This window comes from Peromyscus leucopus, chromosome 1 (assembly GCF_004664715.2).
Source record: "Peromyscus leucopus breed LL Stock chromosome 1, UCI_PerLeu_2.1, whole genome shotgun sequence".
Lineage (NCBI taxonomy): Eukaryota > Metazoa > Chordata > Mammalia > Rodentia > Cricetidae > Peromyscus > Peromyscus leucopus.
In genome coordinates, this window is record NC_051063.1 from 39,135,794 (window position 1) to 39,161,231 (window position 25,438).

General features: G+C 39.8%; 1 protein-coding gene across 1 annotated transcript in view; it reads right to left on the reverse strand.

The window, feature by feature from the left end:
- The window catches only part of Sorcs3 (sortilin related VPS10 domain containing receptor 3), a 615,406-nt gene that overhangs the window by 260,729 nt on the left and 329,239 nt on the right, over nt 1-25,438 (reverse strand). Inside the window, exon 4 of the mRNA XM_028874644.2 lies at nt 22,534-22,692. Within this exon, the coding sequence (XP_028730477.1) occupies nt 22,534-22,692 (159 nt within the window). The remainder of the gene's footprint in view (nt 1-22,533; nt 22,693-25,438) is intronic.

Consider the following 25,438-nt stretch of genomic DNA (forward strand, 5'->3'; position numbering starts at 1 on the left):
TGGAAGTATAACAATAACTGATTGGAAATTATACTGCAGAGCCATGGTAATAAGAACAACATAATACTGGCACAAAACAGACACACATGTTAATAAAGTTGAAGACCTTTAGCTATCTAACTTAATTTACGTGATTTTTAACAAAGATGACAAAAGTATACACTGGAAATAAAAGACATCATTTTCAACAAATAATGCTAAGATAATTGTTTTCAACATGTAGAAAACAAAAGTCACACCCTTATCTCTCACCATGTAGAAAACTCTACATCAAATGGACCCAGGACCTCAACATAAGAGCTGATGCCCTAGAACTTCTAGAGTAAAAAGCAAGGTGCACACATCAACTTATAGGCAAAGTTGAGGACTTCCAAAACAGCATCCCAATAACACAAAAGACCAACAATCAACAAATGAAGTCTGAAAAAATTAAAAAGCTTCTGAACAACAACAAAAAAACTTACTGTGGAGTTTGGGAATAGACTGCCCAAAGAATATATACTTACAGAAGTTTGAAATCTAGAAAATACAAAAAACGCACAAAACTAAACATTAAGAAAATAAACAGCCCAGTTGAGAAATGGGCTACAGAAATGAACAGAAAACATTCAAAGAAGAAATGCAAATCTCTATGAAACATCCTTAGCCATAATGGAAGTGTAAACTAAAACTACTAAGATTCTATGTTACCCCAGGTCATAAGACCAGGAATACAAATGGCTATACATTCTGGAATAGATGTGGTAAACAGGTATAAATTCTTATACACTGTTGGTGGAAGTGCAAACTAGTACATTCACTAAAAATCAAGCCATAGGTTTGTCAAAGAACTAGAAACAGAACTACCATGTGACCCAGCTATACCAATCCTGGGAAAAGACCCAAAGAACTTTGTATCCTGTTATAAAGATATGTTCACTGCTGCTCTATCCACAATAGCTAGAAAGTGGAATCAGCCTAAATGGCTCTCAACAGATGAATGGATAAGAAAAATGTGCTACATATCCACAATGGAATATTATTCAGCTGTAAAGAAAAAGGAAATCATGGAATTTGCAAGTGAATGGAAGGAACTGGAAAAAAAATATCATGAATGAGGTAACCCAAGCCCAGAAAAAAATGTCATATGTTCTCTCTCATGTGTAGAACCTAGCTTCTCCTCCTAGATTTTTTTGTGCATTTTACTTGGTATACATGTGGAAACCAGGAAACTAAAAAGAGGTCTTTGGGGAAGTTGTTATGTAATTTGAGGGGAATGAATTACATAGGTACCACTAAAGTAGTGAGGTAGAATACTGGGGATAGAAAGAAGTAGGAGTATGGAAGAAACTGGGTAGGTGAGGCACGGACTAACCAAAAGAAAGGAGACACAATAAGAAGCACACTAGTTCACAACCCAACTTAGAAAATGGAAGGACGGTAGAACACATGTGAACTGAATGAAGAGGGAGGGACACAGACGGTTAAAGAATGGGGTGGGGTAGCAGAGCTGAAGAGAGGGGGAGTAGATGGGTTAACTAAAACTAAGGCTCCATTGGAAATCCTTTGGAAAACTGCTAGTTAGTACACTGACTTCAAAATACAACACTAAAAGTAAAATAGAACTATAAACTGTAGTCATTAGGGATGATGCTTCCAGTTGGACACCAGCTCAATTTCTCCATGGTCAATGTCATGCGTAAACAGTGCCTTCAACAGAAGGGCCTTACTGTCAGGTCCTGGAGTAAGCAGTCCCATTGGCCATAGCCTGCAATGTGTGGGGATGTCTGTGGGACCACTTTGGCGAATGACCAAGATGTTTACACGTTTCTTGTTCTGAGGGGTTTACAGTGGCATATGATGTCTAGTTGGGCAATGTCTCCCCCAGTATATCAAACTCTTCCCCTCAGTGATGAGAGATCTATGTAGAAGAAGTAGAAAAGTTATAAGAGGCAGGGGTGGTAGATGATGCCAAGGAAATAGCATCTTACAGACACAACAGGGATGATGCACATGGGAACTCACAGGGACGGGATAGCATGCCCAAGATCTGCACAAATTCCCAGCACAGACAAAGGAAACTGGGCACAAAGATCCACCAAACCAAGACGCTACAGGAAAAATAAGTATTCTCCAGTGGTTAGTGTGACATTGACTATATAAACCACACACCACGGCAAACCTCACGCTCAGGAAAGGCTTTCCAAACAAAACAGAAGTGTGTGTGTATGTGTGTGTGTGTGTGTGTGTGTGTGTGTGTGTGTGTTGTTTTTTGTTGGAGGGGTTGAGAGAAAGAACATTAAGTTGGGTGAGTAGGGAGGTGGGGTAAGGGAGGAGAATGAATATGATCAAAATAAACTGTATAAATTTTTTAAATAATACGAAATGTAAAAGAAATAAAAATAAAACAAAAGTGTTCAGACAGAATTACCCTGCATAACTGACAATGTTACTCCCAGAAGACATGAGATATTAAATGAAAATTGCAGTACATGGCACAGGACTCCTCTCTTTGAGTTATTGGTCAGGGAGGTCCCAAAAGTCTCCAAAACAACACAGTCTATTGGCATTGCCTTTTATAAGACAACATTTCTTTAGATAATACACACTTATGCTATAGGACATAAAGAAACCAATCTCCCCTCACTTGATCCCTCCTGTTCCTGTCGCCACCTGCCCCCAGAGGATGGTGAGAAAGAAAAAACTGGAAGAGACAACTAGAACTGGGGGCCATTTCAAGGGCAAGGTAGAAACCTAGTGCAATGGAAACTCCCTTTCTCAAGAGACCCCAGCTAAGACTCCTCCTAATGGGGGATATAGAGCCTGAATCAGTCATCTCCTGTAACCAAGAAAGACTTCCAGTAGAGGGATTGGGACAGCAATGTAGCCACAAAACCTTCAACCTACAGTTTTTCCTGCCTGCAAGATGTGCTGGATAAAGGTGTCACAGAGATTGTAGGAGTGACCAACCAATGACTGGCCCAGATTGAGACCCATGCCACAAGAGGGAGTCCACCCATGACAATGCCTGGAGGGCCAGGAACAGAGGCTAGATAGCTCAGAGACCTAGGATAAAACAAAACACAACTGTAGCTAGAGTTTTTCCTGCCTTGCCCACAGTCAGGACAAATCTTTGTCACCTGCCAGTCCCACAGCTGCTCAGACCCAACCAAGTAAACACAGAGACATATTGCTTACAAGCTGTATGGACGTGGCAGGCTTCTTGCTAACTGTTCTTATATCTTAAATTAATCCATTTCCATAAATCTATACCTTGCTATGTGGCTTGTGGCTTACCAGTATCTTCACATGCAGCTTGTCATGGCAGTGGCTGGCAGTGACTCCCTCTGCCTTCCTGTTCTTTCTTTTCTCCTCTTTGTTAGTCCCGCCTATACTTCCTGCCTAGCCACTGGCTAATCAGTGTTTTATTTATTGACCAATCAGAGTAATTTGACATCCCACAGCACACAACTTTTTGTTTTTTTTTAAATGTCAATGAAATGATTCCTAATGATACTCTGCTATACTTGTAGACAGGAGCCTAACATAATCATTACCAGAGAGGCTTCATCCAACAATTGATGGAAACAGATACAGAAATCCATAGCCAAACAATAGGTGGAGCTCGGGAATCATGCAGAAGAGGAGGAGGAATGATTGTAGGACCCTGAGGGGTCAAGGACATCACAAGAAAACTCACAGAATCTGTTGTTTTTCCATAGGCTTGGAGGCTTCACCTGAATCTACTGATGTTTTAACTACTGTTTGTGGATCTGTAGCCCCACAGTCAGTGCCCTGCCTCTCAGGCCACAGCCTCGTGTGGGACTTCAGGTCCTGCTGGCTCTGCTGCTGCTGCCAAATGTTTTTAACTAAGTCCCTATCATTCTATTTACCAATAAAGTCTTGGGAGTCAGATGTTGGGGTGAAAACCTGCCAGTTCAGAGAGGCTAGGAGGCAATCAGCTGACCTTCCCTTTTAGCCAGAGACCTGACAAGAGAGGGTCTCTCCACTTGCCCCCAAACTAAAAAGACCTCAAAACTCCAAGTCCCTTCTTACTCCTTCCTGTGCATCTCTATATCCCTATTCCTGGATTCTCTGTACTCCCTACAGCTAATTCCTGACAACTAGTTGCTGGCTCTGCCCCCTGATCCAAAGTTGATTTTATTAATACAGTCTCTGTGCAATCAAATATCCTGCAAGAAGAATCTACAAACCTGGGCTTATAAGGGTTCACAGAGACTGAACCCTGAACTAATAATCAGGGACCCTGCATGGTATGACCTAGGCACTCTACATATATGATGTGGTTGTGTAGCTTGGATTTGGGTGGGGCGGACTCCTAACAGTGAGAGTGAGAGATGTCTCTGACTCTTCTGCCTGCTTTGGGGCCCTTTTCCTCCTACTGTGTTACCTAGCCCAGCCTTAATATTTAGGGAGGTACCTAGTGTTACTGCAATTTGATATGCCATATTTGGTTGATATCCCTGGGAGGCCTACCCTTTTCTGAAGGCTTGGAAATAAAGGAGAAGTGGATGGGGGTGGGGAGAGGGACTGGAAAAAGAGGAGGGAGGGGGAAATGAGAAAGGAATAAATACAAAAATAAATTAAAAAGAAAGGAAAGAAGGAAGGACAGAAGGGAGTCTCAAGCCAACCAGGAAATTTCCTCCTTTCTAATTAGTATTCATGCTGCCAAAAGTTGCTGTGCAGGCTGATGGGAAATTAAGACATTCATGGTCTTACTCATTGCTTGATCCTGGAATGTTATGTTACCAACTTGCCCACTAATGTAATAACGGCACAATAGATGAGAGGTAACCAACTGCTTTCTGGTTAGATTAAAGGCCTGCTCTATAGAAGGGAATTTCACTTTATATACTGTAATCTTGCTGAAAATGTCATAATTGGAAAGGTCATTGACCCTAGGGTAAAACATGCTGCAGTTACTCTGCTGAAGAATCAAGCTGTCAAACTATCTCCTACATATTTATGCTTAGACCTATAGACCTGGGTTCCTCTCAGTATTGGCCAAAGAAGCTTCATTTTACAGTGGACAGCAATCCATGGAGAAAGCATAATTGGTTGAAGTGCTAAAGAAGAAAAGCGTCAGTATTCAACCCTAAATGGGACACCTAAATGGGACACCACCACCACCAAGACTCAGAGAACCCTACTGAATGTCAGAGCTGAAGGATGTGGCCAGTGCTATGAAATGCTACCTTCTGGGCATGGCTAATGGAATAATAAGCTCACATCAGCTATGTTTGCCTGCACAAGGTCTAACCATCTCAAATCCTGGCATAGATGGATTAGGTGATCTCAGGCCTCACCTCTTACTCTTTTCTGAGGACATGGCCTAAGTAGGTTTCCAGTGCTCTGGTGGCTGACCCCACACACTGCATTTACAGGATAACACGAACTGGACTTAGCAGGCTGTGAAAACAAAAGAACATGAAATTGGAAGGAATGTGTGTTGGGAAAGGACATGGAAAAACAAACATAGAAGGAGGAAGTAGGTGGTAGGTATGACTATAGATGCAGTTTCATTAGCAGGAATATATACATATATGTATATAGTAAAACTATATATATATAATTATCAAAATTAAAGAAAAATGAAAAGTATATAATTTATCAAAAGTAGTAAGTATCTAGAAATAAATATGACAGAAAATTTCTAAGAGCTGTCAGCTGAAAAGTATAAAATACTACTGAGTTAAAGTGAAAGAAGCCCAAACAAATAGGAAGATAAACTGTGTTCATGGATCAGAAGACTCAACATGTTTTAAATAGCATTTCTTCACCCATGAGTCTATATATCCAAGCCCAATAAAAATTCCGGAAGGAATCATGGCAGGAAAAGAAAACAACAAATTGATTCTCAAATTTAAATGAAAATGCAAAGTGCGGCAATGGCCAAGAAATCAAGATAATGTGGCACTGGTGTCAAGACAAGCAGGCAGACTGATGGAGTAGAAGGGAGTACAGAAATAGGTCTGGAATATATGGTCAATTGATTTTTGACCAAAATGTAGAATCAATTCAATGGAGAAAGAGTAGCCTTTCCAACAAATGGTACTGGGAACAATTTAAGTCCATATGCAGTAATAATAGTTACAATAATAATAAGCAACTTTGATTGTGACTTCATATAAACTTTGACCCAAATACCATTCATCTAAACATAAAATAAAGCTATAATATATGATAAAAAGCATAGAACTTGTGTTTACATCAATAAATATGCTTAGAGGATCCAAATATGAAATAATTTACAAATCTCATTTCATCAAAATTATGAATTCCTTTTCACTGACAGTTACTCTTAATAGAATAACATGGGGAACTATCATATTAGAGAAAATGCTTCAAATTATATGTTTCATAAAGGATATTTATCCAGCTATAGGAAGACTCCCAATATGTATTGAGAAAATAACCCAATTTTTAAGAACGAAAATTTTCAACAAACACAGTATATAAATAGAAAATAAGCATAAAAGTTTCTACTCTCTGGATTCACAAGGAGAATGAAAATGAAATCTATAGTGAGACAGCTATGTTCATCTACTAGGAAGATGAAGATGATAAAGGCCCATGTTCCAATATTGGAATCTACAGTAGATGCCATGTATATGTCCTGCTAGAGGAGGTGAAACATAGTACAACTTTATCATTTATCACTGTCTTTAATATTCATTCTCCATCTCCCATATGTATATGATCCAGTCATTCCACTCCTAGATCTTTGCCTAAGAAAAATAAAAGCATACATCCATTAAAATGTCTATATTAATACAGTAGTCATTTTATTCTTACCAACTAAACTTGAATGCAGCCCAAATACCCACATGCAAAACAGATAAACCAGCTATAGTATAGCTATAGAATATGATACTGTAAGAAATTAGGCTATCAATATATACAATACTTGCCTCAAAAACAATTATAAGGAAAAGAAGCATTGCAAACAAGACCCCACTTTAACAAAATCTAGGTGTGGAGTAAATTAATCTCTAGTAACAAGAAGCAAATCCCTTACCATGAATGTGGTTGGAGATAGAAGGAAAGAGCTTCCAAGGAGCACAAGGGTATTTCCATGATGAAATTTTGTTCACAGCTTTGACTATTATGAAACTATATGAAGCTATGTATGTTGACTTTATCAAATTTGTGCAACTTGAATGATACAGTCATCAAATGGCAATGATACCTCATTAAATTTATTTACAGAAATCTGAAGGTGACAAACAAAATAATCCTAGTTTTGAGTGATGTTTATGAGTATCAAGTATTGTTTAACTCTAAGACATTAACTCTTCAATGTAATAATTGGATCAAATATTTTTTCTTTTAACTATTTATTTTGGGAGAGAAGCAACCTTAGAGGGTAGGGTCTTACCAGTCATCTTGTTGAAGCAGGGTCTTTCTTGTTATCTCTGTCATTCTTCTCTAGTTAGGGACCTTCTAGCTGACTCTTCTGTCTCTGCCTCCCATGCCACCACAGCAGTGATGTGATTACAGATGAACACAACCACATCTGGCTTTGGATATCATACCAGATTCACACAGCCTTTACCTACAGAGCCAACTTCCCAACCCTTGATTAAATGTTCTGGGAGATAAATCAGCCCTTGCCCTTAATATATACTTTCATCCAATCTAGTTTCTCTTTATAGCATTTCTTACCATTGACATCAGCTATTTACTTGATCAATGTTTCTCCATCCATGAGAACAGAGATGGTATCAGTGCTCATAAATGGATCTCCTGGAATATGATAAGTGCCAAATAAGCATTTGCTCAATGTCATGTGCTTGACTTGGTTGATGCATGACATAAAGGTTTTATTTTTCTTTCTTGTTTTAGCTTTTGTTTCCATTGCTGTTATTCCTGCCAGAGACAGAACTCAGGGCCTCACACAGGCTCAGCATGTATTTGGTCACTGAACCACACCCTCAAGCAAGAATAAGTTTTTTTCTGTTCTCAATGATGTCAACAACATGTTAGACACAGCTTGTGGTCTCTATGCTTCTTTCCTTCTTCCTATTCATTTTTCTAATATTAATCTAGAGGAAGAAGTCCTTTTGAGACTCTAAAAAATTCTTAGGTTCTGACATCAAGAAATAAGTGATCTGGAAAGAAAAAAGACCAGAGTTGTGGCATAATTTTCAGTTACTTCTAATGATTTGCCTGTGGTATTTATAATAGAGATAAATAATCTCTGGTATTTTTACCTAAATTATCATTTTCAGCATCCAAAAAGAAAAAGGAATTGCCTATAACCAAAAGCAAGCAGAGACAATCAGGAGTAATGCCTAGCTGCTGATTCTGAGTGCTCCCTGAAGGGATTCAAACCTCTGATCAGATTTCCAGAGACCATCCACGCTGAGGGAAACTCTCGAGACAGGACTCTCTGCCACCTCTCAGCATCTTAATTATGAGAACTTTCAAGTCCAATATTAGTCCACCAGTGTTCGAAGATAGAAAAGTTAATATATCTCCTTCTCTCCATTCATTCCCTAGCTGCCTATTACAAAGCTTCTGGATTATAACCCTGGTATCTCCACCAGGCACTTCAAATTAAAAAGTCTCCATTTGAAAAAGCCTGCTTCAATAACTTACTCAGACAGCTACTGCTAGCAGCTGCCTCTGGCGCTCAGAGCAGCCAAGGGAGGCATGGGGCAAAATGTCAGAGAAGCAACTAAAGGAGAACTAGAAACAAAAGCAGGATTATACCCTGTATTGTACCCCTGGGCAACCATGTCCCTCCAGGGGCCTCCTCTCCACTACTCAGTGCTTTGGGGAAACAAGATTCTCCTTTGTCGGGAAGGGAATGTACCAGGGGTGCAGCTCTCAGCCTAAGGCAGTCAGAATATATGATCAATTGCATCCTTTTAGGTCTTGTGTTGATCAGGGGTAGCCTTCACCCCCTCTCCTGTGACTTACAGGCAATCACTAAGTCAGGTTCTATTTTGGAATCACTCTGAAATGTGTCTCCTTGCTTTTCAATTATTACCTTTATCTTTTGCCCAGAGGCAATTTAAGATTTTTGGGTAGTCTAAATACTAAGAAAATGTTAGGTTCCTCTAACAGTTTTTCTCAATGTGCAGTATGAATCTTTATTCAGATTGTTTACTGATTTGACAAACACGTGAAAAAAACTGCATAAAGAGGATGATTCCCTTCGACCCACTTTTTCAGCCCAGGGTCCCTGGCTCCATTAATTCTGGACCAACTAAACTTGAATTCAGCGTAAATACCCATGTGTGGATAAGAAGAACAAACGTGGCAAAAGGCTGTGGTGGGACACAGCTGCTGGCCTTGTGACAGGCAGCTAGCAGGAACTAGGAGAGATTAGGGACAATTTCTGTCTCTCTGAAACTTGTCCTTGTTTGAGGGGTCTTTTCCTTTTTAGTTTGCTTGCTCATTGTGTGTGTGTGTGTGTGTGTGTGTGTGTGTGTGTGTGTGTGTGTGTTGCACATGTTTATATGGGCATGCGCGTGAGCACATTCAGGTGCCTGTGTATATAAGCATGTAGTTACAAGAGGTAGATGTCAAGAATCCTCTAGGTACTCTCCACTTATGTTTTGAGATGAAGTATCCCACTGAACCCTGAGTTACCTCATTGACTAGTCTGGCTGGCCAATGAGATCCAGGGATCCACCTATATCTCCTCACCCTTCCAGAGCCTTGGGTACCGATTAGTGTGTCTGTGCCCAGCTTTCACACAGGTGCTGGGAATCTGAACTCAGGTTCTCATGCTTACATCACAAGCACTTTACCAACTGAGTCATCTCTCCTGCCCTGCTCTGAATTTTGAAAAATTAAACAAAGCTATCTAGATGAAGAATGGGGAAAGACTCTTAGAGAAAACCACACTGAACTGGATTTGCACTGGGGGGCCTGCGCGAGGCCCCTCTGGGAGTTTCCCGAAGACTGAGGCAAAGGATTACCCTGTCTGTCCTTTGTTGATCTACATTCGTTGGTCCAGTGTTTTCCCTTACCACACCTTCTGCATACTCCAGAAGGAAGGGGCATTCTGTTGCCATTGTTCCTTGAATAAACATTGCTTCTAGGAATGACCTGTTTACAGTCCCTTTTAAAATGTCCTTGCTTTCCACACCCAAAACATCTAACATTCCTCAAACCTTTTGAAATTACTTCTCCTACCCACGTATCATCATGCTCATCAACCTCAACATTAATTGTTTCTCTAATCCAATCTTCCATAGTGCAGATCTTGCCCTTAATGGCCTGATTATTCTTTTGCATGCTGCATTCGCATTCTCAAAGGCCAAAGATTCAATTATTGCCTTACAGCTTCTGAATCCGAGACATTCTCTTACTGCTGAAGCCAGTCTTTGTAAAAATCTGTAAAAGACTCTTTTGGGCCTTGCCTCACCTTTGTAAATGACTCAGATTTTTTTCCTGGTTCCTCAACTCTGTCCCATGCATTCAAGGCTGCCGTTCGACATAAAATTAGGGTTTGGACATCATATAAACATTGTGTTTGTGCTGAAGCATATTGGCCTTCTCCAATAAGCTGATCCTGGCAAACTTGTATTCCTTTATCCCTCCATTGTTTTTCTATGTTTTTAGCCTCCTCCTTTGTCCTGACTGTGGGCAAGGCAGGAAGACTCTGGCAACACCACACACCCAATATTTTGCTGTAAAGCTAGAGAAAGTATTCCCTGGTGCCTGAGTAGTTGGGTAAAAGAGATAGAAAATTAAAACTCCAATTACAACAGTCTCCATGGTGAACTGAAGGGTTCTGCTCTATTCTGCAAGCTAATGGAAAGTTAATGATGTATTTTAAGATGACCTGGAACACATTCAGGTCAGCCAAACATTTTTCTGTAATTCCTGAAACATATGAGGATATGCCATCATTTTCAGACACAAAAGAAGAACAAAAACAAAATGCCAAGAGCAAAACAAGTACTTTTTACAAGCAAATACCCATAATACATAAAAGTGTCTATCTCAGTCATCTTTGAATTCTTTTCCTTTTCTGGTGGCCTTCAAGGTCTGGGTATCACTTTTTTTTTCTTGTGCTCTTCATGACTTCAGAGTTATCACACACAAAAGCATGGGAGCCTGGGTATTATTCGCCAAGATCTGTTGGTCACTGGCTAAGGGCTATTCCCTGGTATTAATACCCTAGCACTGCCATAGCAGGCTGTACACAGGCTGCTTGGAAGCCAAAGGCTTGGGGTAAGCCCTCAGAAAAAAAATAAATGAAATATTGGCTGTCAAAATTGGTGGGAGCACACAGAATGAAAATGCTCAAAGTCTACAAGCAGAACATCAATATTGTTAACTAAAACTGGATTTCCCATGGAAATCAGTTACAAAGATAAGTGTTTTATAATTTTTTTTATTTAATAAGCTTTTTTTCATTGATTTTACATACTGACCACAGTTTCCCCTTCCTCCTCTCCCCCTGTTCCCTCCCCCTGACTCCCATCTACCCTCATCTCCATCCACTCCTCCTCCATCTACATTGAAAAAGGGGCAGGCCTCCCATGGGCTTGAACAAAGTAATCAAGTTGAGGTAGGACCAAACTCTTCCCCCTGCATAAAGTGTTTCATTCGTATTAATGAGGGGTTGATATGTGGATTATATCAAGAATTAAAATCAAAGGAAGACTATTTTGTGTCTTATGCCCACAGAACTGTCACTATTGTTATACACTCCACAGCCTCTTCTGTTGAAAATCTGGCCTGGACTGCCTTCCTCTCTCATCCTAGTTCAGCACTTCAGCGGAGTCCCCATTTGTAGCATCTTCCTGGCCTGGAGCCAGATCCTCTCTTCTCCCACTGCCACCACATTTTGCTCAGACAGAATATCAATCTGCTCCATCACACATCTCTTATTGCTCTTTTGAGTAGATGAAAATGTATTGGATGAAATTTCTCTCCACCTACTACTTCCTGCCTTGATTAAAACAGAAATACAGACAGAGAAATACTCAACTGTTTTCTCTTTCTACTCTGTTCCTACTCCTCTGCAGAGACCAAGTCCTCTGTTCCTTGCCATGAATGAAATAGTTCTGGACTTTTCTCATCAATTCTCATGAGGACAATATGCGTGCTTATATTTGAAGTAAAAAGCCAATGCTCTATAATTTAATTTTCTTCTCTCACATTAAACCTGCCATTCGTTACATAATTAGTGTGATAAATGCAGAGTCAAACTTCATCTTCATGACATTAATACACGTCAGTACTTCAAATGCAAACAATTGTGACTTTCGACTTTACAAAAATCACCAAGAGCAAAAACTCCTCTTAATTAAGACATTTAATAGTTGCTTTTGTTATATTTAATGAATGATATATTATACTGCAGTGAAACATGCAGAAATACAAATACTTCACAATGCTTCCAATTAAGACTCACTTCACTTATGCCAATTGACAACACTAGTGTTCCACACTTCATTCAGTTTGTGAATCTTAAATGAGCTGGTTAGTGAAAAGGGTGCTTCTTTTCTAATGAGTTTGGTAATCAAGGCATCTATTTTAATTTCAAATTGGATAGATTGGGGGAAATTGCTAGACTAAATGACTGGTACTAATTAGAATTATAAAAATATTCATCATGCCAGGGAATTAACATGGGGGTCTGATTTTCCTACATTTGCATATTGCTTGAATTTTGGGGGGAAAATCTTGACAAATTGTCTTCTCTTTAGCAAATTGAACAAACACTATATCTGTTTTAGTCCTTCTTTTCATTTAGAGCATAATACATATTCATGATTTGTAAATGAAGTTAAATGATTTCAACTTCCATCTTCATTACCATATTAAAGATGTTGTCTCCATAAGCTTCCTTTAAAACCTTCAGATCATAGCATTATCTCTTTAAATGGCAAATAATTTACCTTAATCTATATATTAACCTGAAGATTTGAACAAATCAATGAAAGCATATCTAAGTGGACGCACCATTCCTGCTCCATCAACTAACAACTAACTACCTTGATTTCTTCAACTACCAACTTCCTTGCTGACTTTTCCACTCTAGGAAGAACTAGGCCCCATGTCTTGTAACTGGGAAGTGGTTTAACAGATGCTTTTCTGACGAGTGCCAACAACTGAGAAATAAGCCAGAAGAACCTTTGATTTCAATGAAGGCTTAGCTATAGCAGAACTAATTTTGTTGCTTCTTGTGCCATGATTGTAGAATTCATTGTAACTGGGGTCTCGTGTAAATTGGTCCATACTGGACATCTGTGCCAAGGCCACTGGAAGACTGTTGCCCTACCAGGGAGAATGAAGTGATGGTGGACACACCACAGTCAGACCCAGGGAGAAAGCAGAGAGCAGGCTTGGCTCTATGCCCTTGAATAACTTAGTGTGACCTTCGAGAGCCTTACATACATCTGTAATATAGAAATCATCACTTCCACCTTGCAGACTCCTAGGGGAACTTGGTGCAATCATGAACATAAAAAGCCAGTGCTCAATAGAGAGAAGGTAACTTGGGATATACATCTCCATTTCCAGGAAACACCCAGATGTCTGGCTGCTGGTAATATATATAACAGAGGACATATAAGAGTTATGAGGAATGAGGCTCAGTACACTGGATGTGTCTCCACTCCTTGGCTGCAACAGTATTTGTTTCCATTATAGTTGTCAAATCAAATAAGCAAATACTAATTAAATTCTGGGATACAGCTGGAATATTCTTCCAAAACACTATCAGAATAAATCTCTTCCTTAGCATCTCTCTATAGTGGGTGCCTTCTAAATAATCAAGCCTACATTTGTGTCTGAGTTGTAAATAATATAGATTGAGCTTATATCCAACAAAAGCACAGTTTTTCTTGGGAGGAAAAAACCATTTCTATAGCTTCACAGTTCTGAAGGGACCACAGTGGAAAAGCAAAGCTAGAGAGGAGGCAGACGTCAGGCCCTGTACGTTCTGAAGTCAGGAAACTTTTCTTCGACAACATAGTGCCTCTGGTGAATGGAGTTAAAGAACTATTTCAACTGATTTCACCTAAATCAACCCTATTCTCACCTGAAGCCCTTTCTAAGAGCGCTGCCTTATACTTGGCATGAATGAACTCTATCCAAAGATCACCTTGCAGACATTTTTAATTATAAAGGCAATCTAGTGGAATCAGAGAAAATTTGGAAAATAAATTCTATTTAAAACTACCACAGATATTACTCTATTGCTAACAAACCCCATTTATATTTAGGAATTTTTTTCCATTTTAATTCAATTTTTATCACTACTGTTTTTATTCTTTGAGATACAGATATGTTTGCAATGAAATGTCACAATCCAACACACACACACACACACACACACACACACACACACCTCCAACCTCACAATATTTTTTAATAACAGTCCACTAAGGTCCATTAGAGGTGTTCAGATGTGCATGAGCACGGAGTATTATAGGAAACTTACCAGTGGCCACACCCTAAAATCAAAAAGAAGGATGATTCTCTCTTCCTCAGCAGCTGTCAACTGCCAAGTGCTCCTCAGCAAGGAGTGGGATGTGGGGAGCATCCCATCCGTCTATGCTGCAATTGTGACTTCTACATGGGTGAAGTCACTAGCCACCACGCCTGACAACTAGAATTCAATTTCAAGAGATGACTTTGAATTAATCTTCATAGAAGAAGAGAACTGGAACCAAGTCCTATCCTTACAGTTTTAAAACCTGAAGTCCTCCTTGCTTTCTTTTCTTCTGCCATTCCTCTCCCATCCCTTTCTGGTTTTGTCTTCTTTTGTTCTGTCTTCCTTCCTCCCTTCTCTTTCTTTCCTTTTCATTCTGTCTTACTTGTTGCATACTCATAATCAAAAAGTGCTTTTTTACCATGTACTATTACATACTTGTATATTTGATATACTAACATACATACATATACATGCATATACATTAGGCATAAGTGTATATCCACAATACCACATGACTATTATCATTCAATTAGTGGTTGTATATTAGGCCATCATGTGCATTTACTGCAATTTAAAATTTCTTCGTGTGGTACATTCACTGTGTTTCTACCCATTTAGTCCATTATAAATGGTTTTGATAAGTATTATTAACCCTAAAACTTCATGGCATTGTTTCATTGTATCAAATTATGATAATGTGTATGCCTCAGGGTAGGTTTACCAAGATATTTTCCAAGAAGCAAAGTAATTTGCATGCCAATAGATGTTATTTCAGGATAAGAGTCTCACCACAACTGTGCCAGCACTGGTACAGAAAGCAATGTATCCATAAAAATGAAGCTTGTTCATTTCAAATGGACATTGTTGGAGATTTCCTCAAGAATTCTCTAGATTTGCTGGGCCAGCTCAATATCAATAAATGTAGTCTAATTTTCAATATTTGTTGGTATTAAATATTTCTCCTTAAAGCATTTCTTCTTCTCTATCATTTCCCTTACTTGCATCCTTCTAAACTTTCTTTTGAGGAATGTGTCTTTTGTCTGTTCCATCATAAATGTAACCAGATGAAAGCCATCTGTGCGATGCATTAGAAACTGACCTGATAGTGGCCCCTGCAGAGGGCATAAGACAGGGAACGAAAAGGCACATGTGGAGTTGTGAGATTTCAATGGTGTTTCTTGAACAGGGATCTGGATTCACGAGTATACTGCTTATTCAGTAGGCTCAACATACATTTCTCTGCCTGTAAATGATTATTCACTTGAAAACCTTCCGTTCATGATCCTCCTTTTAAAAACCAGGTACTATCATACCAGAGTGAGTGGTTCAAGTGCAGGCAGAAAGCCGAGGATGAATAAGAGATATTGCTTGGCAGGAGGGCAAAGTTAAGGACAGAGAAGGATGAGCAGAATCCCTGTTTCCAACTAGAAAGCTAGAAATCTAGGGTGAGGGTGTAGGTAACAAGGTTGAGTTAGGGTAACAACATGAGCACACATACATACAGACAGGGTCAGTCTATGAGGAAGCAGGCAGAAGATTACAGAGAAGGCCAAAAAGTTGTGCTTCCTGGTGTCCCTGTAGTTATAGACACCTCTCAAGATTATAAATCCAGTATGATTAAATTTCTACCATGGGAGAAAGGCATTATTACCTATCTGAGTACTTCGTAGCAATCTCCTCTGAGTTGAAACATTACTTTCTGGAGGGAAGCTTGAGAAAAATCATGAAGTAAACAACTACTAAATCTCAGGAAGCTCCTGAAACTGACTAGATGAATAGGGCACCTTAATCCCCAAAGTTATATAAGCAGTAAAGACTGCTGAGGAGACTCAGACCAGACCAGCTGCCTGGAAGAGACTCTGACCTATTGAACTGCATGCAAGTCATGCAGCAAATGGGCTGAAGATTCTGTGAGTCATCACCTATGTTAGGGTGGGCTTTTCAGTGATACAGCTGCCTCCAGGTTGTCCATGTTGTAACAAATCCCTCACCCATACTTATGCAAGTAACCACAGTGAGTTCATTGACTTGCCAAGCAGACTGTGGCAGTATTGTGACTTTGATCTCTCATTGGTTCGTTAACTACAGTAAGTAGTCACTTGTTCATATTTCCACAAGAATAGTGGCACACAATGCTGGATTTTTTGTTGTCTTTCATTATTTTACCGAACACTCTTTTTCCTTAAGAAATAGGACAGGTTTACATCTAGTACCCATTTATGAGTGAGTACATACCATGTTTTTCTTTCTGAGTCTGGGTTACCTCACTCAGGATGATATTTTCTAGTTCCATCCATTTGTCTGAAAATTTCATGGACTAAGCCCTCTGCACAATTGAGACAGTTGTGTAGCTTGATCTGCTTAAGGAACCTCCTGGCAGTGGGATCAGGATCCATCCCTGTTGCAAGAGCTGGCTTTTTGGAGCCCACTGCCGATGTTAGGACACCTTGTACAGCCTTAATACAGGGGGACAGGCTTGTACCTGCCTCTACTGAATGTACCAGGCTCTGCTGACTCCATATGGGAGGCCATTATTGTTGGAGGGGGAATGGGGGGGTTGTGGGGGGGAGGCTGGAGGGGCAGGAGGAGGGAAGAGAGGGGGATCTGTGGTTGGTGTGTAAAATGAATAAGAAATTCCTTAATTAAAAAATTGTGCTGGTTAAGTTATATTGTCAACTTGATTTAGCCTAGACACACCTGGGAAGAGGAAACCTCATTTTTCTTCCATTGGGTTGGTCTATTGAATATCAGTAAGATATTGTCTTAATTGCTAATTGATGTACGAAGGACAAGCCTACTGTGGGCAGGGTCATTTCCAGGCAGGTGGGCCTGAGCTCTATAAGGAAGGTAACTGAGCAAGCCAGAGGCAACAAGCCAGAGAGCAGCGTTCTGCTGTTTATGTCTCAAGTTCCTGTCTTGGGTTCCCTCTATGATTCACTGCACTAGTAAGATGAAATTAGCCTTCTGCTCCTCAGGTTCCTTCAGCCATGGTGTTCCTCAGAGCAACAGAAAAGCAAGTGAGAAGACATGCATGCCTATAGGCAGAGGAGATGACTAGTAAATCTGGGACTTGCCATAAAATGACAGGCTGGGAAGGCCACAGGCCACTGGGTCTGTAATTGTAGTGAAGGTTGTTCTGAGTTAATTACATTCTCATGAACATTAACAACCAAAGGTTGTTACTAAATGAGGGTCCTTCCTGTACCACCATGACAGAATAAATTACATTAAACCAGTTTAGCTAGTCAGAATTCAGCTCAGATAGATTGATGAAAACCTTTGATTCCCACAGGGTATCTTGAACTGTGTCCCTCACTCACTAGATGACTGTCCCACAACACACCCCCACTGCACTGATGAAAATGCTGTACAGTGGCACCTGTTACAGGTGACTAGGGTAATGGGTTTTTCCTTTCTCTTAAATGATGCACAAATGATTCGATGAGAATAGGAGAAGACCTAATGAAAATGCCAAGTTTTTCCTTTAAATAAAAAAATGTCTTCTGGTCTATTTCTATTCCATGGATGTCAAGCTTCAAAACCACGGCCATCCCCAGTTAATCCTCAACAGCTTTATCCCCACCAGATGCAAAGACACAAAAAGCCTGTTCCTGCCAATGGCTACGGAGGAAGTTATCATCACCTGCTAATCCCGAAGGATCTGAATACAATTACATTTTAATCTGAGGGTTTAGAGCAAGAATATAAATGAAAGGCACAGCTTCATTTGTATCCGGCATTCCATAAGCACAACTTTCCATTTCATTTTCAATTTTTAGGCCCTGCACAGCACAGCTATCATTGAATTCGCCAGGACCTGCTCCTGATCCGGCATAGCAACCACAGGTATTAGCCAATCGGCACAGCCTGCACAGGATATGCAACTGCTCTGCACCTGAACTTACATTTCATAGCGTCATCATGCCTAAAGCTGCATCAGCCTTTCAAACAGTGCCTCAATCCATCAGCTACTATTCGGCTGATAAGAGGAGATCCAGAAAACCTGTCATTCACTACAAAGAAATACTAGCTCTGAAAGTGACAGATATGCTAATTGCCTTGATTTAATCAATAGACTAGATGTATACATATTGAGATTCACACTGTACCGTAGTTATTAATGGATTATTGATCAATTAAAATTAAAATCAGGGTGTTTGTATATAACTCAGTTGGTAGATGCTTGTCATGCATACTTGAAAGCCTTGTATTGACCCCAGTAACATTAATTAATTAATATGATTTATACTAAGAAAGTATCATATTAGCAGGGACTAGGGGTGTGTCTCAGTGGGTAAAGTGCTTGTTGTGTCAGGATGGTGACCTGAGTGCAGTTCTCAGCTTCAAGTAAAAGCTCAGTGTGGCTAACATGAAAGCTGGCTGTGGCCACAGGTCATTTGTAAACTTAGCTGTGGGTGGGTGGGGGCGTGGAACCAGGAGGATCCTCGGAGTTCAGTAACCAATGAGTCTAGCAAAAATGGTGTACTGCAGGTTCAGGAAAGAGATCTCATCTTAAAAATAAAAATAAAGTGGAGAGCAACTGACAAGGCAATCTCTCTGGTCTTGGTGTACACACACACACATACACACACACACACACACACACACACACACACTAGAGAGAGAGAGAGAGAGAGAGAAACAGAGACAGAGACAGAGAGACAGAGAGAGACAGAGAGAGAGAGACAGACAGAGAGAGAGAGAGAGGGAGAGGGAGAGGGAGAGGGAGAGGAAGAGAGAACTCCTTAGCTTCAAGCCAGCTCCTAAATACTATAACAGTTAATTTTCACTACCTTGGTTAATGTTTAAGAAAGTGCTTTTCACATTGAAATGGTCAGCAATTCTCGACGTGTATAATCCCAAAGTGCCTGAAAACAACAGAATCTGAAATCTCTTTGGATTCTTTATATCTGAAATCCAAAGCAAGCTGCATTTGTTAATTTCATCTTGCCACAAAGATAAGTAGCCATAGAGGCTTTGCAAATCTGATCCTCATGTAGAAAAATGACTATTTTTAACTCTCCCCCACAATGAGTGAGCCCCCATGCTAGGGGGTTATGCATCTGCAAATACAAAACATGTGCCCACTTTTTAAGGAACCACACTGAGCCCCTTGTCATCCTAAGGTATGTTTAGACACTCAGTTTTCTATGAAATGAGGACAGCAGCGACTTCTACAAGCCCCTGTCTTCAAAACCCATCATAAACTCTTTCAAAAATTCTATTTTAGTACGATTATTGGGCCTTCCAGCTAATCTCAAAATGACACAATATAAACTGTTTTCGCTATAAATGGGGAAACAGGCTGGTAGAAAGGGGAAGCCTATCCCTTACAGGACAACACAACAACCCACAAAAAGGAAGCCTGCTTGCAAGAGGAGAGAAGGGGAGTAGCTTTGCTCCTATCATTTCCTTTTGGACAACTATGAATTGCTACTTCCTTTGATTCTTTCAGCCTCAAAGCTTGTTATCAAATGCCTACAAAAATTCCTATTGCCAAGAATGAATCCTGAGTGTTTCCTAAGTACTGAGGCCTTTTATTTCAAAATGCAAGATGGTAGGAGAGTCTGTAGGGAGGCCACAGCAGGAGCTGGCAAAAGAATTAGGAAGAAGTGGAAAGCCCAGCATGCAAGAAGGGAAGGAATTGGTCAAAAGCCCCAGCCATGCTCCTCTGGAAGCAGAAAGGATTTTGAGGGAAGAGGCAAAGCCCTCATGATTTTTCCATCAGTGCCTTTTTCCCAAATTAGATCCACTAGCAGGTCTTCTGCAGCTTTGGAGTACCAGTTTGAAAAGTAAAGCAATTGGATATCATCCCTTTAAAATATCATTCAATTAGATCTTTTGTAATACATATAACGTAAGGAGATAGCCTTACTGATTCTAAAGAAATTGCTAGTGCATTTCATCAAAGGCACAATAATGGAAACATCGATTCACTCCTCACCACAAACATCTCCTTTTGATGCTGCAGTTACCTTAATGCCAGCACTTTTCATTCTCTCTAGAAGAAAACAGCTGCCTCCATGCATGCACATCAGAGAGAGCTCTAGCCTGAAATAACACATTTGTATATCAATCCCAGCTACACTGGTATCTTCATTTGCTACTGCATAGCATCACTCTTCTAGACTCTATACCACTAAATTACTGCCCAAAATAAAGAAAAAATTGCCCTGCATTCTGGATAGCCAAGCAGAGGTGTTGTATGCCACCCCTGCAAATATTGCCAGGGGCTTCATGTCCCTCCTCGTGCCATTTATTCAAAGGAAGAATGACCACGTACTTGTTAGAAGCTGTAAGCCTGAAGAATAGTCAGCCACTTTTAGCAGAACATGTCAACAAGAAAAAGTACCTAAGGAATAATATATCTGGAAATGTGCAATGTGATTAGGAAAATCCATCAACACCCAGTGCCATGTTACAAATATTTATTCTAAGTGAAAAAAAATAGTTATCAAGTCTGAGACGATGTTGAAGGCATTACATCCACAAGCATATTCCACAAGTAATGCCCCTGAAATTCCTGGTGCTGTGGAAATGGAGGAAAAGGACACTCGGGACAACACAAGACATATTGTATTTGCTTTATCGACCTCTTGGTGTGAGGGGTCTGTTGCCTCTAGCCTAGCTTGCCTCTGTTAAAATATACTTTTAAGTGCTTTGGGCTTCATATGAATGAATTACCATCCAACCATTTAACAACATTCAAGTAATTTATTTTTCTTTCAATATAGCTTCAAATTTTCTGGCTACACTAAGCATCTAAACTCACAGACTGTCTGACATTTGGCTAAGTCTTTCACACAATATCCACTTGATGCCATGAAAGAAACATATTTGCAATGGCTTTTGCTCTGCAAATGTCATGTGGCCGTCCTTAGGGGATTGCATTAAGCACCTGGTGCCCACCATGAGGTACTGCTAAGGAGAGATATAAAGGTTATGTTGAAATTATTGTTTAAAGGTGCTGACATCACACATACATTCACAATCACATATTTAAAGTTGATACTGAAGAGCAACTGTTTTAGGTCCTTAGAGAGCAGAGAGAATAAACTATTTCAGCAGGGCTATTCTGTGACTATCTCTATGCTAGATAGTTCTTGCAATTATCTTTTCCCTTTGACTGACTGATCCCATAATATTATTGTATAATAGCTGGCATATGTACTAAGGTTCAAGGGGATGACAGGAAGTATAATGAAGAATAATCTAGTCTCGATTATGAAATACACACTGAACAAACATAATAGGTTCCTTTCTGCAGCATTTAAACATCCATTCAACTATGGATTCACCTAGCAGATATTCAGCAATAAGGCAAAATGGTAGATCCAACATGATGTATTAGGAAAAAGAAATTACTAATGCTTATGTTGCAGCTAAGTTAAAGAATACCAGATGAGAGTAGCAATACTGGGTAAAGATCAGGAATTCTTTTTAAGATATGATGAATTCTCTGAAGTATATAGGAGAAATTGTCAAGTATACAGCAGAATACATGGATTTTTAGAACTTAAAGAGAAGGTCTCTGGGGGTCACAAACACTTTTAACTTATTTTCAGAAAATAACAGAAACTTTTCTGAAGCTTCCCTTACATTCCTAGAAAGCAAAGGTATACTAAAATTTCACCAAATCAAGACAGCAGAGTATGATGGAATGCACCCTAGATGCAGAACCTGACAATGGCCATTCAAACTCCAGCTCCCCCAGCTACAAGATGGAAGAGCATGGGCAAGAATATTAGCTTTCTGCACCTTTGTTTACAGTTGTCACCATCAAACCATAAGAATGACTTTCCTCTTACCAACCTCACAGGGGTTTAGAAAAGAAAGTAAAATGATTAAATATTAGAGAAAGTCATTATAAGACTATAAATAAAAAATAAACATTGCCAATACAGTATATACACATATGTATGAACACAGACACACACCTGCTCCTGTATATATTTTGATACTAAAGGGTAAGAAAGTAAAGTTCATTGCTGAAGACAAAAACCAACATGATTGAAATAATGAAATGTTACCAATTCTCTCCAAAATCTGAGCTGAGCAAACAAGTGCTTTTCACAGAGAAGGACCCAGGTGACAACTTATAAACATAAGCAGTGCTGGTTCACCTTTTGATCCAAGCTGTAGGCCAGCACCCAGTCCTCCTGCTTGGGATGGAAGAGCAGGCTCTGGATGTAGAATGTGAGCCGATACTTCTGGTAAGTTGCCCCTTCGTCTGAGCTGATCAATATACTGCTCTCCATTTCAGGATCACTAAGAAGCATGATCTAATAAAAACATAGAGGAGAAAATAAACATAGAATTAGTAGGGTGGAATGAACATAAATAATACACACTGTTCTATTTTCCCAAGATTTACTGAGCTGAAAAGGGGGTGTAAGTCTAGGTCTACATACAAAAGGAGTTTTCATTTCATACTATTATTATCTTTGAAGTGATACGTACATAAGATGGTCCTCCCTCCTCAGTTTTAACTCACTTTCAATGTGTTTCTTTAGACATGGGAAAGACACTCCCCTCCTAAGATCTTACATTTTGTTCTTCTCATTCTGAATTATGATTTAAAAAGTATGTCAATGATACCATTGTTAGAGAAATTTCCCAAAGCACAAAGCCACAGAGGTCCTTTAGAAAATACTACTATGCTCGAGTTGACACCCAAACCAAGTAGACAGAAACAGAATGATCCAAAGGCTTTGGCATCATCAGAAAGGGCAAGTTTGCATGTTAACAGTTTTATATGTACTGTGGCATGGGAAAGCACTTAAAAGTGTGGACATCTTTGTTTTTTCAATATTAACTTGAGTCGATGCTACCCAAAGTGCCTTTAAACTCATGGTATAAGTTATGCTCCTTTTTGGTTTGTTTGTGTTTTTTGTTTTCTATTTCAACTTTTTATTAATTCTTGTGGATTTCACACCATGCATCTTGATCGTACTCAGCTCCCTGCCCCTTCACATCCACCCTCTGCCCTTGTAAACCCTCCCTCCTCCATGTTAAAATAACATTTAAAAGAAAAAGAAAAAAGGAAAGAAAAATCTCATCATGGAAGGTATAGTGTGACAAAGTGAGTCACACAATATACCCTACAGGTCATACATCTTACTTGCAATGATTATTTCAATGAGTCATTGATCTGGTTCAAGGCCTCTGGTTTTTGTTACACTATGCATACTAGGCCCTCACTTGGACTCGTCTTGGATATCCTGTTGTTGTCCTGTGTCCTGGAGATCCTGCAACTTTGGGTTTGCTGGACGGCCCCTTCATGTGCTCCAGCAGTCCATAGATATGCTGGATGTTGGGAAGGGCAAACTTGTAGCCCTGGTTCTGGGTCTGGGTGGTTGCTGAGTTGGTGAGTGTACCAGCTCTCCCTCATCCTCAATACCAGGGTAACCTCTCTAGCACTGTTCCAGCTAGCTCAAATTATACAGAGATGGCTCAGCCTTTAAAGGCTAGGCTCACAACCAGAAATATAAGTTATGTTCTTGACAAGGCATTGTTAGGACTACTATTTAGAATTCTGTCCAGTGTAGTTCAGCTCCTGCCCATAGTGCTTTAATGGCATTTACTCCACTAAGAAATGATTGCCTTTCTTTCTTTTTTTTTTTTTTTTTTTTTTTTTTTGGTTTTTCAAGACAGGGTTTCTCTTGTGTAGCTTTGCGCCTTTCCTGGAGTTCACTTGGTAGCCCAGGCTGGCCTCGAACTCACAGAGATCCACCTGCCTCTGCCTCCCGAGTGCTGGGATTAAAGGCGTGCGCCACCACCGCCCGGTTGATTGTCTTTCTAATGCTTAAACCTACTAGACAGACAGTGACACACTGTAGTATTGGTAACTTTCTCTATCCTTCCTCAAGCAATCTCTTTTTGGAACACCACACTCATATGTCTTTCCTTCTTATCTTTTGGATATTACACTTTGCTTGATTTTTCCTTTGACTGTGATCATGAGGTGATTCATCAGCCTTTCATTTTGACTCTCTCTTACTCACTGACTACTTTCACTCTATTTCTTTCCTTTTGTTTTCTTAGGATACTCATACATTAAGTCTCCAAATGAGCATCACTCATCCCAGACTTGACCTTAGTTTCAGGACTGTAAACTCTGCTATCCACAGTTTTCTGCTTTGATATTCCAGAAATACCTAGAATACAAAACACCCCAAAGTGGTACCTGAGGCCCCGCCACTCTCAGCTCAGTCAGTATTTCCACAGACCATCCATAAGAAGCAGTGTGCCAACACTGATCCTTAGCTTTATTTTCTCAGTCACCTCCTAAATTCAGTTTTGTCTTTTGCTGCGGTTCATATGTGCATGCATGCGTGTGTGTGTGTGTGTGTGTGTGTGTGTGTGTGTGTGTGTGTGTGTGTGTGTGTACACGCGCGCGCGCACGTTATGTATACCTGGAGGGTATGCCCAGTCACTTTTATACAGAGGACAGACATTTAGTACCCCTTGTATTGTTTTCCACCTTATGTCTTGAAACAGGGCTGCTCATTAAACAGAAATCTCACTATTTTGGATAGGCTGACTGGCCAGTGAACTTCCAGAATCCTCCTGTGTCCCCTTTCCCAACACTGCAGTTACCAGGCATGTGCAGCCAGGCCGGGCTTCTACATGGTCTTCTAACTAGTGAGACATACCTCTAACCATGCCTTGTAGATTGACTTCCTGTTGAATCCCAACATCGAATCTATTTTCTCTGATTGTTGTGATGATTATTAGTAAGAAAAATGACTCAGCCAAAAACTCCTAAGAGTTGTTATTGCTTGCAAAGAGACTGAATGAGCAAGTGTATCTATTCCCTACTAAAATTCTAACAATTTGAGGGGTACTGCCAAACATTTTTCAGGCTAATGTTATCACGTGGTATAAACCATGTGGACTGAAATACAAAATAAAGAAAAAAACAAACAAACAAAAATCACCCTTGTCTGTACTTTGTAAAATAAAACTATTAACTAGCATGATTTTTAAAAGCAAGTTTTTAAAGGGACCTTTTAACTGCTGAGATTC